At 38.8% G+C, this 25943-nt stretch overlaps 2 protein-coding genes across 7 annotated transcripts in view; one reads left to right on the top strand and one right to left on the bottom strand.

Moving 5' to 3' along the window:
• Window positions 1–10559, top strand: part of PCMT1 (protein-L-isoaspartate (D-aspartate) O-methyltransferase) — a 45014-nt gene extending 34455 nt beyond the window's left edge. For 3 of the 6 annotated variants that reach the window (XM_007458756.1, XM_007458757.1, XM_007458753.1), the window contains 2 exons: window positions 1683–1899; window positions 9769–10559. In XM_007458756.1, coding sequence (XP_007458818.1) covers window positions 1683–1862 — 180 coding nt within the window. In that variant the 3' untranslated portion in view covers window positions 1863–1899; window positions 9769–10559. Of the gene's footprint in view, window positions 1–1682; window positions 1900–9189; window positions 9218–9768 lie in introns of those variants that run through there. The other 3 variants (XM_007458755.1, XM_007458752.1, XM_007458754.1) reach the window with 2 other exon arrangements.
• Window positions 10560–13275: 2716 nt separating this feature from the next.
• The window catches only part of LRP11 (LDL receptor related protein 11), a 44051-nt gene continuing 31383 nt past the window's right edge, over window positions 13276–25943 (bottom strand). The window contains exons 6-7 of the mRNA XM_007458751.1: window positions 19512–19607; window positions 13276–15201 (exon numbers count right to left, since the gene is read on the bottom strand). Of these exons, the coding sequence (XP_007458813.1) occupies window positions 15047–15201; window positions 19512–19607 (251 nt within the window). The 3' untranslated portion in view covers window positions 13276–15046. The remainder of the gene's footprint in view (window positions 15202–19511; window positions 19608–25943) is intronic.

Raw genomic sequence — 25943 nt, 5'->3', positions numbered from 1 at the left:
AGGGAAAACAGCTATTGTATAAGAAAGGAAACAATAATTGGGTACCTCTCGGCTCAGCTGCAAATTACATTTACACAGTCATAACTGAAAATGGTTTTAATAAAAAATTATGGTATTGGTTGGATTGGGGGAAAGGAGCAGAATACAGTTGGCCCTTTGTATCTGAGGGTTCCACATTCAAGGATTCAACCAATCATGGATCGAAAATATTCAGAAAAAAAAATTCCAGAAAGTTCCAAAAAGCAAAACTTGAATTTGTCACACCTGGTAACTATGTACATGGTATTTGCATTGTATTAGGTATAATAAGTAATCTAGAGATTATTTAAAGTATATGGGATATATAGGTTATATGCAAATATTATACCATTTTACATAAGGAACTTGAGTATCTGTGGATTTTGGTATCAGAGGTAAGGTCCTGGAACCAATCCCCCTTGGATACCGAGGGACAGCTGTTTATGTATGAGAGCTTAGTCCTCATCTAGCACATAATTTGAAATAAAACAGGAAATATTATACAGCATGGTAACTATAGTCACTAAGTACTATATCATATAATTGAAAGTTGCTAAGAGAGTAAACCTTAAAAGTTCTCATCACAAGAAAAAAGAACTGTAACTATGTGTGATAATGGATGTTAATTAAACTTACTGTGGTGATCATTTCTCATTATATACATATATCAAATCTTTATGTTGTACACCTAAAACTAATACAATATTTATATGCCAATTATATTTCAGTTAAAAAAATAAAAGACATGCTTTAGAAGTAAGCACTACAAAAGAAGACAGCTAAAAGGATTTAAAATGAGTGGATTTAGGGAGCAAGACTGGAGTAGTGGGAAGAAGTCTGCTATTTTTTCATTAAAAACCTTGACATTTAGAAAAATTAAAAGGGAAAAAATAAGGTAGACTTGCTGACAACAAAAATTTTATTTAAGGACACCCTTCCTTGGGATAATACTGTCCAAAGTAAGGTTTCTTCCTTACTGTTTTTGATCAGTGGTCATCTGTCAGGCTACATTCAAATTGTGACATATGACTTAAAAATTTTCTGACCAGAGGGGCTTTCACTGAGTAGTTTTGGTTCTTCATTGACAGGGCGTCCTCGTTCTAATGCTGCGGAGACTCCAGCCCTACCTTCCTTCGTCATGTCATGGTGCCAGTAATCCTAAATTCAGTCATAAAACCAAGCTTCCCTTATTTTTGGTTCAGTGATGCCTTAAATTCTTAGATAGGATTAGGATTCCTTGCTGATTTTCTACACTTCCCCTCCTCCCCTGCAAACTATAAAGATTCAAAATAGGCATACAGGAATTGAAATTTCCTGTTTTGCCTGTGGCCTTCCCAAGAGGAGAGTCCTACATTATGTGGTTCAACTCAAACATTTTGAGCATTGCAGTTGTACCAGGTACTGTGTTAGATGCTGAGGGCACAAAGATGAATAAGACACAGTCCCTGTCATCAGAGCATTTGTACTGTAGTAGGGAAGGTCGGTAGGTAAATGAGTGAGTGGGTAATTGAGTAACAAGTTTAACAGTGGAAGTATGTATGTACTAAATAAAGTACATTTCTGCTTTCTGCCCATGGACACTGAAAGTTGTGTATAGTGATATAAAATGACTATTAACATAAAATCTATAGCTTGGTGTATATGTGCTCTTCTTTTTCTTTTAGCTAATAGACCAGTTAAAGCCTGGTGGAAGATTGATATTGCCAGTTGGTCCTGCAGGTGGAAACCAGATGCTGGAGCAGTATGACAAGCTCCAGGATGGCAGTGTCAAAATGAAGCCTCTGATGGGAGTGATATACGTGCCTTTAACAGATAAAGAAAAGCAGTGGTCCAGGTGGAAGTGATTTTATCTTCTGCTCTTTCTTCTTCCACACATGCAAGGTGAAAGGGTGTGGATTTTAAGAGATTAGACTACAAGAGCCGCTTTTTCGGTTGTCACCCTTGTGCTGCTCCATTTTAACATCAGAAATTCACTACATTAAAAATGTAGAAAAGTTTTGCATGGTCTGTCCTTTTGATGTAACTCATCTTTGGGAAAGGGGGGTGAGACTTGGTTGGCACAAAGGTGTTTTTCTTGTTAAAGAGGCTTTCAGCCGCACTTTCTAAGATTATTTTAGTATCAGCCACTCTGTTTCTATATTTGCAGCTCGTTTTTATAGCTGCTATACGGTCATGGAAACAAAGGCTGTCATCTGAAGAGAAGGGGTCATCATTTCCTGCCCCAGTTCATCTGTTACACCATTGCTGTAAAGAGAAAGAAGGGAAAAGATACTCTTGTCCCAGTTTTCGAAGGTGTCAGAATCCCAGAGAGGACATTCTCCCTCTCAGCTTGATTTCTCTCTTTCAATCAGGTTCATAGACGTCTGACAACCTGTGCCTGTTTTACATTCCACTCTTGTTTCAGAACCATTATAAGGAAGAAACCCACCATTTTATAGAACAGGCTGGCCAATTTTTAAGCTACTCTAAGTTCCCGGGGAGGGGAGGGGATTCTGTAAGTGAGTGCCCAGGTCTCACACACCTTCCCAAAGGGCCAGCAGCATGTAGCATAATCTTCAGTACAGCATGGCTCATTTTAACACCCACTTTTGTTTCTATGTCTCAGCATAATCTGGATATTTCGTTTGAAGCCAAGATTTCTCTTTTTCCTCTCTTCCTTCTTTCCCTTCCCACTCTCTCCAGTGGGAGGGAGTGAGATCAGTAATAAGAGTGACATTAGCCAAGTCTATTTGAAATTAAATGCCAAAATAAGAAAGGCCTTACTGCTTCCTTGTTTTAGAATCTACTTTTATTTGACAGAGGTACTTATTTTAAGATGATTTCTTAATAAGTAAACTGGTGATTATAGGTTTCATAGACCTCTCAGTTTTGTTTTCTGGAAAGAGGAAAGGCACCTTTTGAATGAATGGTAAAATGGCAAAAATGGTAAAAATGAATCTAACTCAGTTTGTTCAAAAATGAGTTTTACTTTTGACTAATTTTGATTGGCCATTTCTGGGATACCTTACTAGGAATTGCATTTTAATTCTTCACCTAATGTAGTTATAGCTATTTTCTTTGAATTCTAACTGGAGCACAGCCACTTCTTTAAAAAAAAAGTTTTAAAAAGCTATCAGTCTTGTCAGTTAGAATCAGATATAGTTACGAAGTTCAGTTTGCTTCTAGTCTGGTTATATAACTACATAATTGTATGATTGCTGCTGTATAAAAGGGGCAAACATATCACTGAAATTACTGAAATTTGGTATTAAGTAAGAGTTCAGATTTTCATTAATAAGTTTAAAATTTCTCCTTTTATACACATTATTAGTACCATAATTTAATGATGAAGGAATTACAAAAAGGATTTTAGTTTTTATAACCAGAGGCAGACTTAGCTTGAAGCTAATGAAACTTAAGCTTCAGGGCCCTCACTTGCTTTGGGTCCTTCATAGCTTTATACCAAATTTTATATGCATAGTCTTATTTTTAGCCTACCTTTTTTTTTCCTTCATAAAAGTTTCCCCCTTACCCAATTATATAAGCTTCAGGCTTCCACACACCTGTATTTTACCCTTGATAAGACTAAACTATTTGTATTAAATTTAGAATAATTTTTAAATCTATGGACAATTGTTCAATCATTTACCAAATATTTAAATATATATATACACTTGGTTTTCTTTTTGGCCTTCAGCTTTTTAAAACATTGAGCAATTTTACATGTATGCATCATTGGAAACTTTTCTCTAGTTGTACTAGGAGGACTTTCTATTGCAAATTTTCTGTTTGTTCAAACACATTTTCCTATATCCAAAGATGTAGTTCTAATTACAGAGATAATCAGTTGCTTAGTTGTAAATCATGAAGTTTAAAGAATATAAAGGTAAAACAAAATCTGGAAATGAAATTGGAAAAAAACAACCGCCACATTAAAAAAAAAATTTGTACTGAAAGAAATTACTAGAAAATAGGATGTTTGAAAGGGTAAAACATCAATGGTTAACTTAAAATCTTAAGAGACCCTAATCTGCTATTTCTGTTTGTGTTCATAAACTATCAGTCAAGGTCACAGGCAGGAAACAGAAAGTGTGCTCAGCTAGGATTTTGAAGTGATTTTAGTGAAGGGACTATTCAAAGAAATATGGGAAAGGTTATGGGAACCAGTAAAGAATGTGACATACCCAGGGACCGGGGGTTCCCAGGGTGATAGTAGGAAGCTATTTCCACTCTAGACCTAAAGGTAAGGAAACAATTTTATAGAACCCACTGAGAACAGGGACAGCAGAAGCGGGGGTGGGGTGTGGTCCCTGACAGGAGCTGTAGTGATAGAGGGAAGCAGCTACTCCCACATCTGTGAATCACCTCAGTTTTCTCTCGTCCCGCCCTCTTCTCTCTGCCAGGGCATCGTATGGGGCAGACTTAACTGGAAGTCAGAGAGGAAGAGGCCGTGTGCCAGATGTAGTCTGAAGTCGGTTCTCACCACCTCTTTCCTCCCATGCAGCAAATACCTCTGCTTCATTTTATTTTTAAAAAATTAATTAATTTTTGGCTGCATTGGGTCTTCGTTGCTGCGTGCGGGCTTTCTCCAGCTGCAGCGAGTGGGGGCTACTCTTCGTTGTAGTGCGTGAGCTTCTCATTGCGGTGGCTTCTCTTGTTGCAGTGCACTGGCTCTAGGCACAAGGGCTTCAGTAGTTGGGGCACATGGGCTCAGTAGTTGTGGCTCGTGGGCTCTAGAGCGCAGGCTCAGTAGTTGTGGTGCACAGGCTTAGTTGTTCTGCGGCATGTGGGATCTTCCCGGACCAGAGATCAAACCTGTGTCCCCTGCATTGGCAGGCGGATTCTTAACCACTGAGCCACTATGGAAGTCCCCGTCTGCTTCTTTTTAAATTTAGGTGTGGAATAGATTTGAGAGGACATCTAGTTTTTGTGTGCCCTATTTCTATCCCCATCAGGCTAATCTATGCTTAAACTGTTCTAGACAGGAAAAAAAAGAAAAAAGCCTTTATTTTAAATTGCCTTTGGAAAAGCAACATCTAATACTTTTCTTTGGCAATTTGTTCTCTTGTTAAATTTGTTAAATATTTTTCAGTGTGAGGACCTTCTTAATACATCATTAGTTCAACAAGTGTTTGCCTGTCCACTCTGTAGGCACTGCTTTAGGGCCAGGAATACACAGCTGTGAATTTGAAACTGACCATTCTTGTGGAACTTAAGAGTCAAGTGGAGGATCCAAAAAAAATCCAAAGACAAGACAAACAGGCAGTTAGAGTGTGGTGTGTTGGCTCTGCCTTGAGGGTGGTAGGGAGCGATTGTTTAAGCCAGGCAGTGAAGCAATCAGAATTCCATTTCAGAAAGATAATTCTGGCAGTGGGGTAGAGAGTAGATTGGAAAGGGACAAAACTAGGGTCAGAAACAGGAGGTACCTGTAGCAAGTCAGGGGTACAGTGATGGTGGCCTGAATTAAGGCAGTGGCGGTAAGGATAGAATGTGGTTAAAAAGGGCTGCCTACATTTTCTCATCTCACATGGGAATTATGTAAAAAGCTCCCTAGTCAGTTTCTTGCCAGGCTAGATGACTTCTGTTCTTTCAGAATTTCTTCAGGATTAATTCAAGAACTCATCCTAGTGCTTTCTTACGAACATTCTCGTTTCTCACCAGTTTTCCATCCTTCTCTAACTGAGGCATCCAGAGCTAGTTGGAGTGCTCTGGGAGAGTGAGATCCAGTCTTTTCTCGGAAGGTGTGATAGAAGCTAGATGGAAAAAAAAAGAGAGAGAACTTAGTGGGCATGCTGAATTCTAGTGCCAAATAAAGCCCAAAACCTGAATGTAGACTTTTGTCCCCTTATACTTGGAAAAATGTTCCTTGCAGTTTTGGTGGATTAATAAAAGGGGAGAGAATGTCAGAGAGATTAGGCTATAGACTTAGAATCAGTGGTATTATGTTCAAGACTATGGATATGTAATAGTTGTATTAGTTGCTTTGTAAACTTAATGATTTTTAAATTTGTATTTTATTTTATACAAGTATGTTTATTTTATATATCTAGAAATCAACATTTTGTTCTGGTAAGTTTTATTTTATTTTTGTTTTTAATAGCCACAAGAATCAGAGGAATAAGTCCATCTCTGGTGTGTGAAACTGAGGAATGTTTCAGTGTTCTCATTCCATAAGTACTTTGTCTATCGAAGTCTTCTTAAAAGTGCCGTGTACACATGAAAAAAATGTTATGAATTGACTGGCATTTCTAGGATTGATAGTTTAGGTCCTAGGATATCCAGCCGATCCTGTGTTCCATATTGTTCTATACTGTCCTTTTTAAATTTCTTTACATGTGTTACAGCATTATGATATATTTTACATCCTTAAAGGCAGGAATGTATTCTGTTGCTTTTGGAATTCTTTTTATGTCTCTCATAATGCTTTGAACAAAGTAAATTGTACAAAGCTTTTATTACCTCAGAAAGCCCATTAATGGATTTTGATTGTTATTTCCTGGTAGTACATATTTTCAGTTCTTGATAAAGAATATATAATACTAAATGTTAGTAACTTAGAGTTATTAACCTAATAATTAAATTATGTATAATTACTTATTATACAATAAAGTAACAAATATATAGTTATTAATCTAATGAAATATTAGCACATATATACAGTTTTAAAGAGCCTTTTTAGAAATTTAGGATGTACTCTTTTTTATTGTAAATGATCTATGCATGTTAAGTCAGATAAAGAAAAATATGGTTATGTAGAATTTTAAATATTAGGAAAAATTAATAAGGTTAATGGATTTTGGAGTCCTACGACGTGACAAGGTTATACTTGCCATGGCAGCAAATTTTTGGTTTTCCTTGGCACCCTAAATGTTACAAACTCTGGTCTGTAAACTTAATTTCTTTTCCTTTTTTTTGGAGGGGGGTGCTATAAATTGCCTTCTATTTGTTTTCCACAGTACTGTTCCTGACTACCAAAGTAATGTATATGCATTGTAAAAATAGGAAAAAAATACAAAGAGTAAAAGTCACCCATAATCCCAGAATCTAGAGATAACCTCTTATTAACATTTTGTAGATTTTTTCTTCTTTTATCCGTAGATCTATATAAATCTCTTTTGTAATCCTGAGATCATATGGTAGCATTATTTTGTAATCTCTTTTTATTTAATAAAATGTCATCAACATTGTCCCATATCATCAAACATTTTTAACAATATGATCTTTTCCAGTTTTATTGAGATATAATTGACATATAGCATTGTATTAGTTTTAGGTATACAACATAGTGATTTGATAGATGTATATATTGCAAAATGATCACCACAATAAGTTTAGATCTTACATCCAAGTCTTTAATCCACTTTGAGTTAATTTTTTTGTGTGTGGTGTAAGATAGGGGTCCAGTTTCATTCTTTTTCATGTGGCTCTCCAGTTTTCCCAACACCATTTATTGAAGAGACTGTTTCTCCATTGTATATTCTTGGCTCCTTAATTAATGGACCATATATGCATGGGTTTATTTCTTTGTTCCATTGGTCTCTGTGTCTGTTTTTATGCCAAATACCATACTGTTTTGATTACTATAGCTTTGTAATATAGTTGGAAATCAGGAAGTGTGATGCCTCCAGTCTTGTTGTTCTTTCTAAAGTTTGCTTTGGCTATTTGGAGTCTTTTGTGGTTCTCTACAAGTTTTAGGATTGTTCTGTTTCTGTGAAAAATGACATTGGAATTTTGATAGGAATTATATTGAATCAGTAGATTGCTTTGGGTAGTATGGATATTTTAACAACATTAATTCTTCCAATCCATGAGTACGGAATATATTTACATTTATTTGTATCATCTTCAGTGTCTTTCATTAACTTTCTATAGTTTTCAGTGTACAAGTCTTTCACCTCTTTGGTTAAATTTATTTCTAGATATTTTATTCTTTTTGATATAATTGTAAATAAGATTGTTTTCTTAATTTTTATTTTGATAGTTTATTATTAGTATATAGAAACAGCTAATTTTAGTTAGTTGTCGTCTGCAAAAAGAGACACTTTTACCTCTTTCTTTCCGATTTTGATGCCTTTTATTTCTTTTTCTTGCCTAATTGCTCTGGCTAGGATTTCCAGTACTATGTTGAATAAAAGTGGCGAGAGTGGGCATCCTTGTCTTGTTCCTGATTTTAGAGGAAAAGCTTTCAGCTTTTCACCGTTGAATATGATGTTAGCTGTGAGCTTGTCATATGTGGCCTTTATTATGTTGAGGTATGTTCCCTCTATACCCAGTTTGTTGAGAGTTTTTATCCTTTTCCCTTTTCGAAAAAATTTTTAAATGGAGAGGATATGTACTGTATTGCTGGGCAATAAGGATATTTATTGACAGAATCCTTAATGCCTTGCAACAGGTAAAGAAAATGTAAAATGATTTAAAAAAACAACAATAGTATCTTTAATCCATGTTTTAAAAAGCACAAGTGAATTTAATTTATGAATAGAGCACTTTGCAAGTGAACTCTTTGAAGATTAATTACTTTAATGCTTGCATGAAGTTAAGTAAAAGCTGTTTTATGAGAATTACAGTACTTAAATTATTTGGAAGAATATATTAAGCGGAACAAGAACTGATAACTTATCATTTAACAGATAATCCAGTGCTGTATGACAAAGACAGCTGATGGGAGAAGTCATTTTAAAAATATTTTCTTGCACAATTTATAAAATTCATATTTTATAAAAAAAAATGCTGTACTGGCCAATAATCCCTTAATTCACCACTTACCTGGGAAATTTTAGCTCTTTATTTACCTTCCCTTCAAATTTATTTTAACAGCTTTTAAAAAACTTAAAAAATTTTATTATAGACAAGTTGCAAGAATAGTACAAAGAGCTCCTGAATCTCTTCATCCAGAGTTACCGATTGTTAACATTTTTCCACATTCCTTTTCACTCCCTCTTTCTCTCTATATATACATATACGTAACATTTTTTCCTGAGTCATTTGAGATTTAGTTGCAAACATCATACTTATTTACCCCTAAAGTACTTGAGTGGTTTTTGTTACTCAGATTACCCTCAAATAAGAAGCTTTTAGGCTTTTCTGGTAGCTTTATTTTTTCACTTTTAAAAGCTTTATTGAGGTATAATTTATATACCATACAATTTATTTTAGACTGCATTTTTATTCCTTCCTTCCTCTCACTGGCAGTTGCTGGTACAGTGCTGCACCTGGCTGAGCGAATGATTTCTTTTGGAGCTGATAAAGCTGCCTTATGAAATCAGCTGACAGGTATATTATACCTACAGATGATGCGTTTTCTCACAAAGAGTTTGGGTTGAGATTGACCCACTCGACAATTGCTAACAGATACCCTAAACAAAAGACTAAATTTTTGTCCAATTTTGTGAATGTAGCTGTAAAGAATTATCTGAACTCTAACTACTCGTTATTATTTTACAATAAATAGTATTAGCAAGATCCTGGATCTAAAAGTTACAATTTCTCTGAATATTTGGTCTTGAAGGAAGAAAGTTACTTTTGAATTAAAAAATAAAGAATTCAGGTCCTTTAGTTTTCATTCTTCATTCTGGAGTAGCACGAAGGATGTCTGAAATGGCTGATTTCCATTTTTGCTTTGACTTGGATCATTTGCTCAGTTTTGTTTTTAATAATGCCTGGGGATCAGTGTATTTTTACTGATTTATTAGTTGTATCTAAACTATTAGAAAGCCAAGTTTTGTAATATGTAACTCCTACTTATATATTTCTCTCCTTTTCCCCCACCAGGGACGAACTGTAAAAGCAACATCAGCTTGACCAGTATATAATATTACAGTGGATTTTGCTCATCTCAGTCCTCGAAGCTTTTGAAAATCAACAGCATCACAGCTTGTGTTGGACTTTCTTACACTATTTTCAGCATGAAAATGTGTGGTTTTGTGGGGTTTCTAATTCTTCAAAGAGGCACAGAAGCCAAATTGGTAGAAGGATGCAAATATAAATTTGTGTATTATTACTTTAACATGCCCACGTTTTACGTTAAATGTTAAAAGAAAGGGTTCTGCAAAATGGAAAACATAGTTTGTGAATTGATTTTGAGGAGTGGTTTTTCTTTTCTTAGACACTTAATTCTGTTCAGATGTTAATTTATCAGATTGCTTTTGTGCATCAGGTAACACCACCATTCATAAGTTAAGATTCTTGGTTTTGGGTGTATGTTAGATGCTACTAAGAAAATAGAGATGAGCTTCCTTTTTAAAGCTTTTGATGTGGTGTCATAGAATAGCATGTTGTAGATACAGTCGGCTGCTTTGTTACCTTAAAGCTAAGCATTTGTAAATATTAAAACTTAAGAAGATGACAGGTGATGTCCCTTAAAACACTCAGCTGTTCAGATTGGACATAACTGACATAGTTCTTCCTTTCTCTCTTTAAAAATTCTAGGAGCTCAGTATTGTTTTTCTGTTTCTGATTTGCTGCTCATAATGTATATGGATTTAACATGCTGTGTAAGCTGCGTCCTAGTCACTGAACAGTTGATGCAGTGCTGCTTTGCCAAATAAAGTTAAAAGTGAAAGGCACTGGCGGTGTTTGAACATAGAAGAATCGCGTGTCCACCAGGTGCACAATGCCAAGGTCACAGAGAAAAAGGTTGTTTCTCTGATGCTCCATTTTGTGAAATCTGAGCAGGTTAAGAGCATTAATCTAACTGTACATTTGTGGAATGTGACTACGTTTCTCAAGGACAAGAACTACACCTCATTTACTATTTTTCTTTGCTTAACACAGGGCCTCTTGTAGATGTACAATAAATGCTGAATGAATGAATGAAAGGGTGAATGAATGCACTGACTTAATGTCAAGAAAGAACAGGGTTGAGGATAAATTTACCAGAACCCATCCATTACCCATAAATAGATTTATTAATATAACGACTGTAAAATGAGTTTCTAAGAAGGCAGTAACACGTTGGGATCTTGCTTAAATGTAATTTTATACCTTTATATTAGGATCTTAGTTTTTCTAAGGGTTCTGGAACTTGGAGAGAGATACGCTCTGGAGCCAGCAGAACTAGCACTCCCAGCAAAGCCCTCCCCCTGCCGTGTGCAAGTGTGTATGATTCTGGCAGACAGATCCTTCGTGAGGGGATGAGGCACCTCTCCCCACATCTCAAGTTAAAGTCTTAAACATTACTTCTTTGAAAATGGCTTTGAAAAAATTATGCATGCATGTTTTTACCAGTGTCTCTTCTTGGGCGGGGTCTTCGGCACAGGAAACTTGCATTAGTTGGTGGCCAAAACTTGTGAATTCAGAAAACTTGTGAAGAAAACTTGTGAAGAAAACTTGCTGGCTTCAGTTTGCCGTTGTTAGTGTTGCTTCTGGACTCAGGCCATGAACCCTTTTGATCCAGGACTCTGTCATTTGCGGGCGGTAGTTTCAAACATCAAGTATGTTCTTTAGGACTTTAATTCTTCAGCTTATTCACTGGTCTGTATCCTTCCTAGCCATTATCAACATTTTACTCTATGTAATTCCCTTCGTTAGGTCTTGGGGATAGAAAAAGGCCCTTACTCTCAAGAAGTTTGCAGTCTGGTTGAGGGGACAGTTTATAAATCTGATAAGACAAACTAAGTGGCATCTGATTGGTACAGACAAATGCTATGCCAAGCATTACTCTTGGACTTTTAAACTTTTTGAATTAAAATTTTTAGGGGCTTCCCTGGCGGTCTAGTGGTTGAGACTCCACGCTTCCACTGCAGGGGGCGCGGGTTTGACCCCTGGTCAGGGAACTAAGATCCTGCATGCTGCATGGCGTGGCAAAAAAAAAAAAAAATTTTTTTTACATGTTGAATAAAGAGGAATGGATTTTAGGGGAGCATCAATAAATGGGTAAAGATGGAAATAATGAATTTTAATTCTATCTATGAACTTTTCTCTTGAAAAGAATTGAATTAATACATGTTTTGGTCAGAGAGAAGAAAAGTCTCTTTAATCTTTAGTATTCATAATTTCTAAAATATTTTAGCATTTCATTTTTCCTTATTAGAAGGACTTCTTTACATAATATGAAGGACAACAATAAAAACATTTTTAAAAGTTCCAGTCTAGCGAGGTCCTGTTGAAACAAGGTGATTTTTACAGATTTGATTTTATTAAAGCCAAATCTAGCTCTCAAGAATTAAATTAAGAATTCTAACGAGGGTTTCAACCCTTTCCCACGTAGTATTTAAAAATGACGTTTGGGTTAAAAGTATACATTAACATTGTACAAATAAATACTGTAGATCCCATTGCCCTAATTTTTGAAATCTGCGTTGTTCAAAAACAGTTGATTACACTTTTTTTTTTTTTTTTTTTTTTTTTTTTTTTTTTTTTTTTTTTTTTTTTTTTTTTTTTTTTGGCGGTACGCGGGCCTCTCACCGTGTACCCTGCACCGGCAGGCGAATTCTCAACCACTGCGCCACCAGGGAAGCCCGAGGCTTTATCTTTTTAACTGACTTTGTGTTGCTGGGGCCAGGACTCTGAGAAATGCTCCCTCACCTTAGTGCCTCCAGAGTGCTGTGCTGGCCGGTGAAACCCTCCCCTCTTCCTCATTCTCTTTCCCCCTTTTCCTGTTTTTCTCTTCCCTTTCCCTTCTTTCCTTTCCTTTTTCTTTCCTAACATGAGACGAAGTTCTATGGCTGCTGGGTCTCAAGAACTCATTCTTACTTGGGTGGAGTGTCCCAGTAGGATGGGCATCACAGAATAACACTTGGTCAAAGGGCAGGTGACGGCAATACTGAGGGCACCTTAAGCATAAGAGGCAGCAGTCTAAGGGCCTAGGGCAGCTGAGGACATTTGTATTTGAATTCCACGCCCTGAACAGTTTTTACTGTGCCCTTTAAAGGACTGCATCACACTGAGTAACTTGTTTTGCCGACATTATTTGTTTATTTTAATTTTTAGGTGACTATCCTGTCAGGATTTTGCCTAGAAATTACCTTATGGATCAAAGAGCCTGCAGAATTTCCCTGTTAACACTACTGTATCAGTTTTAAATCAATAGTAAAAAGGATTATTTTCTAGGGAAAAAGACCTATGCTGCCACTGTTCAGCATCACGAGAGAGGATGTACAGTGAGTACATCACTAGCCCAGGAAAAAATCCAAATTCAAAATTCCAAGTATGGTTTCTACTGAATGTCACTTTTGCACCATCATAAAGTAAAAAAAAAATGTAAGTCGAAGCAACGTAAGTCAGGGACCATCTGTACTAGCAGCTATGATTATATTAAAAGTTGTAAAAAAGGCTTAGGAATATAATAAAATTTATTAAAGAATATTGTACATATAGATATGGGACATCTTTTATCAAGTGTTTCAACACCATGGCAATACTAAATTGTGTTTAGTTTCTTCATGTATAAAAGATGTGCTGAAAGATGCATGCCTCATCAGTTTTTATTTTATTGGATATGGCTATAGGTGACATCCTTCTATATAAAAACAAACTGCACAGCATCACATACAGAGTACAGACATCTTAGGTTCATTCACACAGTCATTTCTCTAAACTCCTTAAGGAGAAATTTAAATCTTTGCTCAATTCTAAAATTCATGCTTGAGTTTCTTAGGAAATAAAAATAACCAATTTCTTTGTTTTCCTAGAACTAAGTAACTATCCATTTGTTAATGTATATCTCTGACCCAAATTAAGTCTTTGCTAAAGGAATAACTTACATCAGGTTCAGTCTAAAAATAGTTTTCTAGAGGGTTTTCAAGTATTTTAAAAGATTTGCCACTTATGGTAAAAAAAAAACCAAAAAACATGTGAATAGGAATATCACATTATACATTCCTCTCAGTAGAATAATTTCTAGAATGTGCATAGTCCCAGCATTAAGCAATGGTGGAAATAATATGCCTTTAAAATCCTACCGATTAAAAGGTAAAAGATGCTAAGCTAGTTGCTGGTTTTCTGTAAAGATGAATTTGTGCAAAAATCCCTTATGCTCTGGGAGTACATAAACCTGGCACCAGCTGTGTGCACATTATAACATTTTAGAGCATTAAATAAATAACGGAAAAACTGCATCACTCCACTGAATGGAAGAACCGCTGATACTTAAACACGTGACATTTTTACAAAAGCTGTACCCAGAAATCCATTCAGTGTTCTGTTTTTCAATTTGAATGCAGTGTTTTTCTTCCATCAACACATACTAATGCTGAAAACCAGTGACTATATAAATGAGCTGCTGTGTTCTGAACCATCGAGCAGTGGTGAGCAGATACAAGAACTAATCATCCTCCTTGCTCATTTTTCCCTCAGCTAGGTTTCTGTTAAAATTTTTGACCTGCCAGGTTCTCTGCTTCCATGACCATGTTAGAGCTATTTGTAATTCAAAGTCTGAGTCATTCTCCTTTGGGAGAGTGAAGCAGCCACATACATGACACGATGTCAGGCATTGGGAAGAACTCATATTCACCTTCCCTAGGCCTTCTTGACCTGTTCATTAGGTTTATAACTTAGATATTCCTGCCGTGGATAACATCTCATCGAAGGTGTACACTCACTTGAGCTCCATCCTCAGAAATAGGGTTTGAAGAGGAGAAGAGAAAGGAGAACACTGGAAGCTTAAAGTGAGAAATGGGAGGGCCCCAGGACAAGGGAAGTGGGGTGGTATAAAGTGCCAATGGCTGGTTTCTAGAAAGTAAAGCGTTAACAATGCCTTTCTCAGGAAACTCTAGAGACTCTGAATTTTCTGCCTTGGCTAACTGCAAATTTCTGTTTTTAGGGACAGCTTACGTAAATCAGAATTAGATTTGTAAAAGTCTTTAGTCATATGGACTCCTCTCTAAATTTCAAAATATTTCACATACTTCCCAAGGAAAATCGATAAATAAAAACAAATGTTTAGTATTTGCAGAATCTTCAGGGTTTTCAGTAGTTTTCTTAGTTAAACAGAAGAGGTTCAAAACAAAACAAAACAAAAAACAGAAGAGGTTATAAATATCAGAACCCAAAATATATACAAATTATAAGTGAAACATGTCCTTGCCCTCAGCTATTTAAATTACACTTATTATAGATACATCCCATTTATGAGGTAGTCAGACTCCTCAGATGTAATGGGACGAGCTTTTTTAAGTTTCTGTTTCACCAGCCGTAGTCGACAAGCAACCATGAGAAGCAGCAAAGCAGTGATAGCCAAACCCAGGGCCAGGGGTAGCACTGCACCTGTGCAAAGGTCGGAAATGAACAGGGTAGGTCAGTGGTTAATACCAATAACAGCCACGATCCACTATATGATAAGCACTGTGCATGCACTGTTTATTTAATCTGAACAACTCAAGTAGGTACTTACAGTACCTCCATTTTGCAGATTAACTGAGGTGCAGAAAGATTGAGTAATTGGCCTAAGAGCACATAGCTTTTTTTTTTTCTTTTTTTTTTTTTTTTTTCCTTGCGTTATGCGGGCCTCTCACTGTTGTGGCCTCTCCCATTTGCGGAGCACAGGCTCCGGACGCGCAGGCTCAGTGGCCATGGCTCACGGGCCCAGCCGCTCCGCGGCATGTGGGATCTTCCCGAAACGGGGCACGAACCCGCGTCTCCTGCATCGGCAGGCGGACTCTCAAGCACTGCGCCACCAGGGAAGCCCAGAGCACATAGCTTTTAAGTTGCAGGTCTAGGTCTCAAACCAAGAGTTCCTTAAAACCAAATTGTATACCAGGTTCCTATAAAATTTATATGCCATCAGTGGGTACAAACGTTGCAGTCAGATTACCCTTACATCCAACTGTAATAGACATTCTGTAAATAGACAACTGTAAAGACATTGTGACCACAGGAAATATCTTCATTGCAGTCATAGCTTACATCTATGGATTCATACATGATCATTCACCATTAAAATAAGTATGGACTAACTCCTGATTTCTTGCTCTGGTTAGGGCTTTAAGAAATCTTTGTTTCCTAAATCCAAAGAACCTACTCTCAGCCAGTAGAACCATTATTGAAAACATGAGGGAAAAAAATCTCTAGTTCTCCTTCATAGTTTTCTTCCCTGTGGGATTGATCCTAGACACCTAGACTAGAAGCAGCTTTTAGAGCCTTTCAGGAGTCTGGAAGGAAGAGTGTGTACCCCAGATCAGTCTTTCTTATCAGACTATTCTTAGTCTGATCTGCTCTGTAGTCAGGCCAGGCTTGGAGATGATATGGCAGAACTATTTTTAGCTACGGGGGTCTTGCCAACTGGTGGAACGAGAGGAGCAAAAACCTCCATTGCATAAGCTGATTTCATAACATTTTCTTTCATTTATTTATTCATTTTGCATAAATTAACAGTCATGTGCCTGACACTGGTAATCAAAGATAATAAAGAGCGCTTTATAGATTAAGTAATTTAATTCTCACAACCACCACATGAGTTCGTACTTTTATTATCCCCATTTTACAAATGAGGCAACTAAGGCATTGAGAATTAAGTGACTTGACTTCTCTGAGTATGGCAGAGTCAGGATATGGCCCCAGACAGTACTGTTCCAGAACTACTGTGGTACACCCCTTCTCCAAAAGTTAAATGAGATTGTTTTTTAATGACTTCAAGTCTGGGTAGACAGACATTTACATGAAAAGATACAATAAAGTATTACAGTTACTATGGTAGAATTAGATATGAAGTACAGATATAAAAGGAGTTGGCCCATGTATCTGGTTCCTAGGATCTTTGCTCGAGTGACTTAGATGTATGGCAGAGCTTGCTTGGGGTGGGTGAGGGAGATGATTATTTTTCAACAGTTTCAAATTGAGATGCCAACAGCCAACCCAGGTCGAATTTTCTCTAGGCTCTTCGATGATTTGGGCCTGAACATGTGGGGACCTTCAGCGTTAAGGTGATGGTTGCAGGGACGAAAGTGGGTGAGACCACCAGAGAGGAAGGGAGAAGGGGGCCAGGGACAAGGCCCCAGGGAGCAGCAACATTTCAGAGGGCGGACGAAGAGGAGGACCAAGGAGCACAGGAAGAGACAGGTCAGAGAAATGGTCGGCAACCAACAGAGAAGGGAGTCCTGGAAGCAGAGGGACGAGGCTATTTCAAGAGGAAAGTGGTCAGCGGAATCAAATCCTAAAGAGAGGTCAAGTGAGGTGAGGCCTGGAGAGGCCGCTGCACTTAGTGACTGGGAATTCATTTACAGGGAGATTGAAGGCTGAGGGGTGCTGTTTTGTTTTTTATATGTTTTTAGAGATCTGAATGCGTCTAGGGGGATGAACCAGTAGAGATTATAAACACTGGGAGTTAATACATGATGGAGAAACAGACTTGAGGAGATAAGGAGCTGCATCAAGGTCAGGGGGAGAGACTGACCTTGGAAAGAGGGGACACCTTTTCCTTTCGTGCTGGAGGGAAAGAAGAGAGGGCGGGTACCTACAGGCGTTTACATTTGGGGGTAAGTAACTGAGCAAGTTCACTCCTGATAGCTTTGATTTTCTGAGCTTAAAACCAGTCCCAGGTATAGCTGGCCTCCTCTCCAAGACAAGAGGGCCTGGAGCTGAGTACATACTAATGGCATTTCAACCTCTGGTTTATGTGTGGAATCCTAGGTGAAACTCCTGAAGGAGATTCTCAGGAACAGCCTGAGACTTCAGTCTGGGTTCAGAAGGGTGGGATGAGGAAGCTGCATGAGCGACTCTTGCCACAAGACAGTCTTTTGGGTGAGGCCAGGATTCCCGTAGAGAATTATGAAAGATAAAAATCTGTGATAAACCAACCATCTATAATTTCATTCTAGAGCTGGCACATACATTCCAGTTTCCTAACGGCGACCTTGAGGAAAGAAGTTTTGAAAGGGCTAAGTTTGGACCTGAGGGTGCCAGTTCCCCCTGCATCTTCCTGTACTAGCCACAGAAGATGGATATGTTACAAAGGAATTGGACAAAAAGAGAGACTTTGGTCAACCCCCAAAGAAACCCTGGGAACCCCAAACCATTTCTTACCAACTGGAACCCAATACCCAGACCCAGTTCTGCTTGTTCAGGGTAGGAAAATGATTAGAGGCTGCCCTTCTAAGTGAGTTCAACTTGTCGAAAACACCAGCGTTTAGGCTGCACGGGAAGGGAGCTGTGGCTGAAGACCCCAATCCCAAGTCTGGGGCTCAGAGGTAGCTATGGCAACAATAAAACCGCATACAATCTAGGGGAATTTTCTGTTTGCCAAAGTCAGATATGAGGTTGCTGAGCTGTCAAATCTGATTCCTGATTAATGCTTTGATGACAAAGAAGATGAAGTCTCCCATAAAGTACTTGCTAGGATACTGAAAATTATTCTTCAGTGTTTTTAGTTTAGGTAATTTGAGATTTAAAATTTCCCAACCCCTTCTAAAACACATCACGATAGTTTTCTTAGAAACCAGCTAAGGGGATGAATTGGGTATTCTGTTCCTACGACTGGGAGTGACACTCAAATATGTAACAATTAGGACAGGCACCGGGCAATCAGAACTGAGGCTCTCTGGATATATCTGGGCATGGGGGTAAGGGGCAAGCCCGGTTCTCTCTGTATGTCGAAAGGGGATGGGTGTTTTTATTCAAACATCCTGGGACAGGCTAAGTCCAGCAGGCCAGCAGCCTGGGCAGCATCTAGGTACTTGATACCTGAGTTATTTTAGCCATCTATTATCTAAAAATTATACTTGACTATTGTTCAGATATTACAAAGACTGCTTCTAGTGTAAAAAGAAAGTTTTCTCAATGTTTAGATCCATAGCTTAATAATCATGTTTTGTTCTCCTAAACTTTCTTTTACTAATTAGTTTATGAGATTTAGGATTAAAACTTACCTTTCTACAGGACTATCTTCAAAGTATTTTCTTTCTAGTTAAAAATAACCCAAATTATGAAATTACGGTATTCTTCTTCCACTTACTAAATATCCCCTGTACCACCTACACCCTTTCACCATCCCTGTTGTCTTCCATCTTTGTCACTGGAGCACTTGGAGAGAGAACTGGGTACTCTAAGACCTCTGCCCTGCTGATCACAAATAACAATCACAATAGCCATCATTTATATGGCTTATTGCATGAGCCAAGCAATATGCTACATGCTCTATAATGACTGTTCCATATATTCTCCCTAACAGCTCTGTGAGGCAGGTATAGTTATTATGTTCATCGACCAATGAGGAAATTGAGATCCAGAGAGAGAAGATAACCTGCCCAAGGCCATTGAGTTAGTGATGGACGAAGGATTTGAACCTTGGCATCTGGCTCTTAACCACTATGTCCTGAGTATCACTCGTTCCACACAATGTTACACCTGGAAGGGACTGTAGTGATTATCCAGGAAGCTGAGGTCCAAAGGTGTGACGATACCAGTTCAAGAGTCCCAAGATGAAGTGTGATATAGGAGGTGAGAGTATACTCATTCTTCTGACCCACAGATCCCTGTTCTTATCATGGACTCTTGCAGATTCATCTAATAACCTCAGCTACAGGATATGTGGCTCTGTAAATGTTTCTGCTCTGCAATGAATTTCCAAGGTGAACGTTTACCTGCTTCTGGGGCTGGATGTTCCCCTCCTCCTCGATTGCTCTTTGACTCAAAAATATAATTTTCCTCTTTCCTGTGCTTCCCTGAGGAACCACTATCTGTGGAAAATAAATAAAACATATTGAAGGTACATCAGAAACTTCAGGGAACAGACATGAAAACAGATCCTTATTTATTTTTTAAGGATGGACTTAAAGAAAGGGCTTTATTTCTCCAATAAACATAGGCCTATGTTTGATACTAAAACTCGAGATAAGTAATGTGACCAACGTAATAAAGCAGAGTGTGAGGCTAGTGAAAAACCACTGGGCAGAGATGGGGAAAAGCACACTGTCCCAGAACTTCCTCCCCAGCCCAGAGAAGGAAGGACTGACTTCAGCTAGAGAAGCCAAGGGTACTTGGACTTTATACCATGGAATGCAGAAATAGTCCAGAAACGTTTTCCTTTAGAAAATGAACAGTGAGCATACATAAGGCACTCAGACATGCTACGTCACTTTCTTACCTCAATGCTGCTTGGCAGGCATTAATAGCTGCATTTTTTTCCGGTCAGACTCAGAGAGGTTCAGCGCTTACCCGGGTTCATTCAAGTAGTCAGTGGGTCATAGGGCTGAGATTTAAACTCAGGTGTGTCTAACTGCTTGTTGGTGGAAACCAGCACTTCTGATTTAATGACAGGTTGTTAATTGTTTACCTGTTCTATTCAGTTATACTACTGAGAGCAAATATACAGAAAGATCAAATCTCAGGATTTTTATCTCAGGTTCTGATGAGCCATGGCTGTGTCATTCTACTATTTGCCATCTAGGAATTCATAGCATTTGTGTGCTTATTATATTGACAGTATGGTAATTAAGGAGTTACCCTCAGGCTGTATTGTAATTTCAAGTGAGATTTTTGCAAAATATAGTGCTTAATGGAAAGGAACTGGAAATGATCTGCTGACATGAGGAATTTTATGAAGAAACAAACAAAAAAATTAAAGCTTCTTTACTCATATGGCATCAACAGAAATGTTCATAACACCTGCAACTAAAATAAGACTATTCAAAAGTAGCACCTCAAATTCCTTGGTAATTTGTAATAAGAAGTATCCATGAATTCACTAGGGATCACAAAATCAACTGCAAAATGGAAAACTGAGGAGTTATTCCAGATACCTACTAGAGCCAGAAAAAGTAATGATTTAAAATGATCATTGCAGTCACGTGTTAATGCTGTTAAACAGAAGGGGCTGTCAATACATTTATTTCATTAAGGCATCCTTAATGCTCCTTTTCACCCAGCCCTTCATCCCATCAGTCACCACGTCAAGCAGACCTCTTCTCTGCCTCTCGGCCACACGCAGCCTTAGGTCTCCATCACCTATGCCTCGGGAACTGCAAGAGCCTCCTCCCTGGCCTTTCTGCTTTCAGACTTTCCTACTGGAGTGTGTCTGCAAAGGCCACTCATCCCACTCACTCAGCATCAGCGCAGTTAGATCAGCCCATGTTTGCTTCTCGCGGCCAACGCCACAGCAGGTTCACTGCATTCTACCGTGCCTCTAAAAGACCATGCGTGCCAGCCTAAATATAGCCAATAATTTGGGCTTCCTTCGTAAACTCGAGCCCAACAAGGAGAGAGATGAGTAAGGCATAAGCAATTTCCTGTAGGCTAGAGAACCAGATATATCTTTCAAATTGATTTCTACCCTTGTCTGCTTTACTGTAGTGGTGGAAACCCCACTCCCTCCCAAACAGGGAGGGGAGGAAAAAGAAGAGGAACATCCGGGCTGAGACTGTAAAAGAAGACAGTGACCATCGAGGAACCAAAGGGGAAAGAGACAGCCAGGTAAATGCTATTACTGTGGCTGAGCTTCTCAGTCCGTGGAGGAAAGTGACTGTCACCTGAGGCTGTGGATACCTGTGTCCCAGTAAGATGGGAACAGGGAGGATTGAATCTAGATGATAGGGCTGGTGTAGCACTGGGACCATAGTAAAGTTAGGCTCTTGTCCACATGGCGAGGTGATTTCAACACCTTCAGATTCTGTGGACCAATGAAAATTCAAAATAATTTTGGGGGCCAATTTAGGGTTGTCAATTTTTAATTTTGCCAAGTAAAGATATTAAAAGAAATGACCATTTACCAAGGCTATCACCTTCACTTCACTGTAAAGTAAGGATATCTCTAAAAGCCCAAATCATGAAGGATTTAATACATAAAAAGGATAGTTCTTTAAACCAAATAAATTTAGCCTTATAAAAAACTCACTACATTGTGCTTACTTTTCTCATTTTGTCACGGGTGAATGAAAGCTTTAGCATGGACGGTACTGTTCCTTCTCAACTAGCTTTGGGTACTGAAGTCGCTAAATTCTGTTATTATCCTTTTTGACTCAGCCTGTGCAAGATCCCTTGGTCAAATCTTCAAGGCTCTCCATGTTGCCTTCTCTTCCCGACAAGCACTCATCAGTTTGGGCAGCTGGGGTGCCCTGCTTAAGCAATTTTCATTCCCAATTCCATTTGCTCACGCCATTAATTGAAATCTTGGCTTTCCACTTATTCAGATTCTTTCTACCCATACCTTGGAGCATGACTGAATGCCTACAACCATCACAAAGCCAGGGCTGACCTGTCCCCTAGGCACAATGGGTGCAGAGCTCAGAGCCCATGGCACTTTTACTTTTAGGGGCCCACAAAAAGGTTTTAATTTCTTTTCTTTTTTTTTTTGGCCACGATGAGAGGCTTGCAGGAACTTAGTTCCCTGACCAGGTATTGAACCCAGGCCACGGCAGTGAAAGCACCGAGTCCTAACCATTGGATCGCCAGGGAATTCCCTTTAATTTCCTTTTTTTTTTTTTTTTTTTGTGGTACGCGGGCCTCTCACTATTGTGGCCTCTCCCGTCGCGGAGCACAGGCTCCGGACGCGCAGGCCCAGCGGCCATGGCTCACGGGCCCAGCTGCTCTGTGGCATGTGGGATCCTCCCGGACCAGGGCACAAACCCGTGTCCCCTGCATCCGCAGGCAGACTCTCAACCACTGCGCCACCAGGGAAGCCCTAATTTCTTTTAAAATCACAAAAACCAGGAAAGTTCCCTGGTAGGCCAGTGGTTAGGACTCTGCATTTTCACTGCCAAGGGCAGTGCGGCCAAAAAAAAAGAAAATCACAAAAAACAGGAATATAGTAATAATAAATATATAATAGTGAATTCAGCCCATGTCATATTCATCTCTATACCAACACAGTAATTTTACACACACACACATATGTGTGTGTGTGTGTGTGTGTATATATATACATATATATATATATTTTTTTTAATGGAGGAAGGGGCCCATGAAGTGCCTAGAGCCCAGAAAGTCATAGTACAGCTCTACAAGTAGCCAATCCAACTACTCCAGTGCTCATGATCTCTTTCTTCTGTGTTTCTAATGCTCTAACAGAAAGTACAGACAAGCAGGGCTCAATGGAGCTGTAGCTGCTTCCTGGCTCTGTAGCTAAGACAGAAGGTCCTCGATCACACAGCAAGGCTTGCTGCACAAGCTATCCTCCCGCTGGGGCTGGTATAAGACTGTTAAGTTAAATCCTGGCTTCATCATTTACTAGCTGTGTGACCTTGTCTGAAGTCTTAAACCCTCTGTGCCTCATTGTCTGCATCTAAAAATGTGGGTAATGATCTGAACACATCATTAGGTTGCTGTAATGGCCACGGGAGTGCACAGTGACAGGCACTCAGTGAGTACTGTCACCAGTAATAAATCTGAAAGTGGAAAGATCACATGGTTGAGAACTCATGTCTAATTTTTTAAAAATAATGAGCCAGAAATAAAAACACCAAAATTTACCAGTCTCCAATTCTTTTCCGAAGATTAACTGGCTTGTCTTTCATCCAATGGAAAAATATAAAATACAATCATACCCCGAATATATTATGGGTTCAGTTCCAGACTACTGCAATACACTGAGTCACATGAATTTTTTGGTTTCCTAGTGCATATAAAAGTTGTTTTTACACTATACTGTAGTCTATTAAGTGTATGAAAGCACATGTCTAAAAAATCAATGTACATACCTTAATAAAAAATACTTTATTGCTAAAAAATGCTAATCATCACGTGAGCCTTCAGTGAGTCGAAATCTTCTTGCGATAGTAACATCAAGATCACTGGCCATACAGCCAGATGGCCGAGAGGCACATGAAAAGATGCTCAACATCGTTAATTATTAGAGAAATGCAAATCAAAACTACAATGAGGTACCAACTCACACCAGTCAGAATAGGCAACAAATAACAAATGCTGGAGAGAGTGTAGAGAAAATGGAACCCTGCTACACTGTTGGTGGGAATGTAAGTTGGTGCAGCCACTATGGAAAACACTATGGAGGGTCCTCAGAAAACTAAAAATAGAATTATCATATGATCCAGCAATCCCACTCCTGGGCATATATCCAGACAAAACTACAATTCAAAAAGATACACGCACCCCTATGTTCAAAGCAGCACTATTCACAGTAGCCAAGACATGGAAGCAACCTATATGTCCATCGACAGATGAATGGATAAAGAAGATGTAGTACATATATACAATGGAATATTACTCAGCCATAAAAAAAGAAGAAAATAATGCCATTTGCAGCAACATGGATGCAACTAGAGATTATCACACTAAGTGAAGTAAGTCAGAAAGAGAAAGACAAATACCATATGATATTAGTTATATATGGAATCTAAAATATGACACAAATGAACCTGTCTATGAAACAGAAACAGAATCATGGACATAGAGAACAGACTGGTGGTTGCCGAGGGGGAGGGGTTGGGGGAGGGATGGAGTGGGAGGTTGGGGTGAGCACATGTAAGCTCTTATATATATTGATAGAATGGATAAACAACAAGGTCCTACTGTATAGCACAGAGAACAATATTCAATATCCTATGATAAACCATAATGGAAAAGAATATTAAAAAAAAGAATGTATATATATGCATAACTGAGTCACTTTGCTGCAGAGAAGTTAACACAACATTGTAAATCAACTATACTTCAACTAAAAAAAAAGGATCGGACTTCCCTGGTGGCGCAGTGGTGAAGAATCCGCCTGCCAGTGCAGGGGACACGGGTTCGAGCCCTGGTCCGGGAAGATCCCACATGCTGCGGAGCAACTAACCCCGTGCGCCACAACTACTGAGCCCGTGTGCCACAACTACTGAAGCCCGCGCTCCTACAGCCCGTGCTCCACAACAAGAGAAGCCACTGCAATGAGTAGCCTGCCCACCACAACGAAGAGCAGCCCCCGCTCACAGCAGCTAGAAGAAAGGCCATGCTCAGCAGCAAAGACCCACCGCAGCCAAAAATAAATTTATAAAAAAAAAAAAAAGGATCACTGGTCACAGATCACCATAAACATAATAATAATGACAATAAAGTTTGAAATATTGCAAGAGTTACCAGAACGTGACACAGAGACACGAAGTAAGCAAATGCTGTTGGAAAAATGGTACCAATAGACTTACTCAACGCGAAGTTGCCATGAACCATCAATTTGTACAAAATGCTGCATCTGCAAAGTCCAACAAAATGAGGTATGCCTATAACTGTATTCACAATTTCCCCCCTCTGTCTCTTTCCAATGAAGATGAGAGATCGTTCATCTTAATTCTGGAGAGGAACTCAGGACTGGGACCACCCCTACACTGTTTCCATTTTTTATTTGAATTAACGGTCTTATAGGCTTGTAGCTCTCTTGCCACTGGACTTGAATGTTCTAGCAAAAATTCATATAGCGCTAGCAGTTACTGAGAGATATAAATTATATTTACACATAATATCTCATGTAATCCTTGTAGTGACACTGTGAGAAGATGTCATCCTCTTACAGGTAAGGAAATGAAGTTCAGTGATGTTTATTACCTGGTTGCTAGTAATCAGTGGTACTGGAATTAGAACCCAGGACTGATCCAAAGCAGGAGTTTTTCCACTGAACCATACTGCTCTCAAAGTCACAGCTCTGAGAACTTGTAGTCGATACCATATTTATTTACTCATATCTTAGCAAATTAATACTCAAATCTAGGCAAAATCACAAATTTACGTTTCCTTAGGAAGGTCTGGGACAAGGCTCTACTAGTGATGCAGTAGAGAAATAGGTTAATTGTTCTTGGAAAGGAGACCTTGCCTTGGAGATGGGTTCATTTAAAAAACTATACAATTCATTTTGAATTTCTGTTTTATATATATATATATATATATATATATATATGTTTTTTTTTTTTGTGGTACATGGGCCTCTCACTGCTGTGGCCTCTCCCGTTGCGGAGCACAGGCTCCAGACGTGCAGGCCCAGCGGCCATGGCTCACGGGCCCAGCTGCTCCGCAGCATGTGGGACCCTCCCGGACCGGGGCACGAACCTGTGTCCCCTGCATCGGCAGGCGGACTCTCAACCACTGCGCCA

Source organism: Lipotes vexillifer, unplaced genomic scaffold (assembly GCF_000442215.2).
Source record: "Lipotes vexillifer unplaced genomic scaffold, Lipotes_vexillifer_v1.1 scaffold639, whole genome shotgun sequence".
NCBI lineage: Eukaryota > Metazoa > Chordata > Mammalia > Artiodactyla > Lipotidae > Lipotes > Lipotes vexillifer.
The sequence above is the reverse complement of the archived record's forward strand: the minus strand, read 5'-3'. Positions and strand labels throughout refer to the sequence as shown.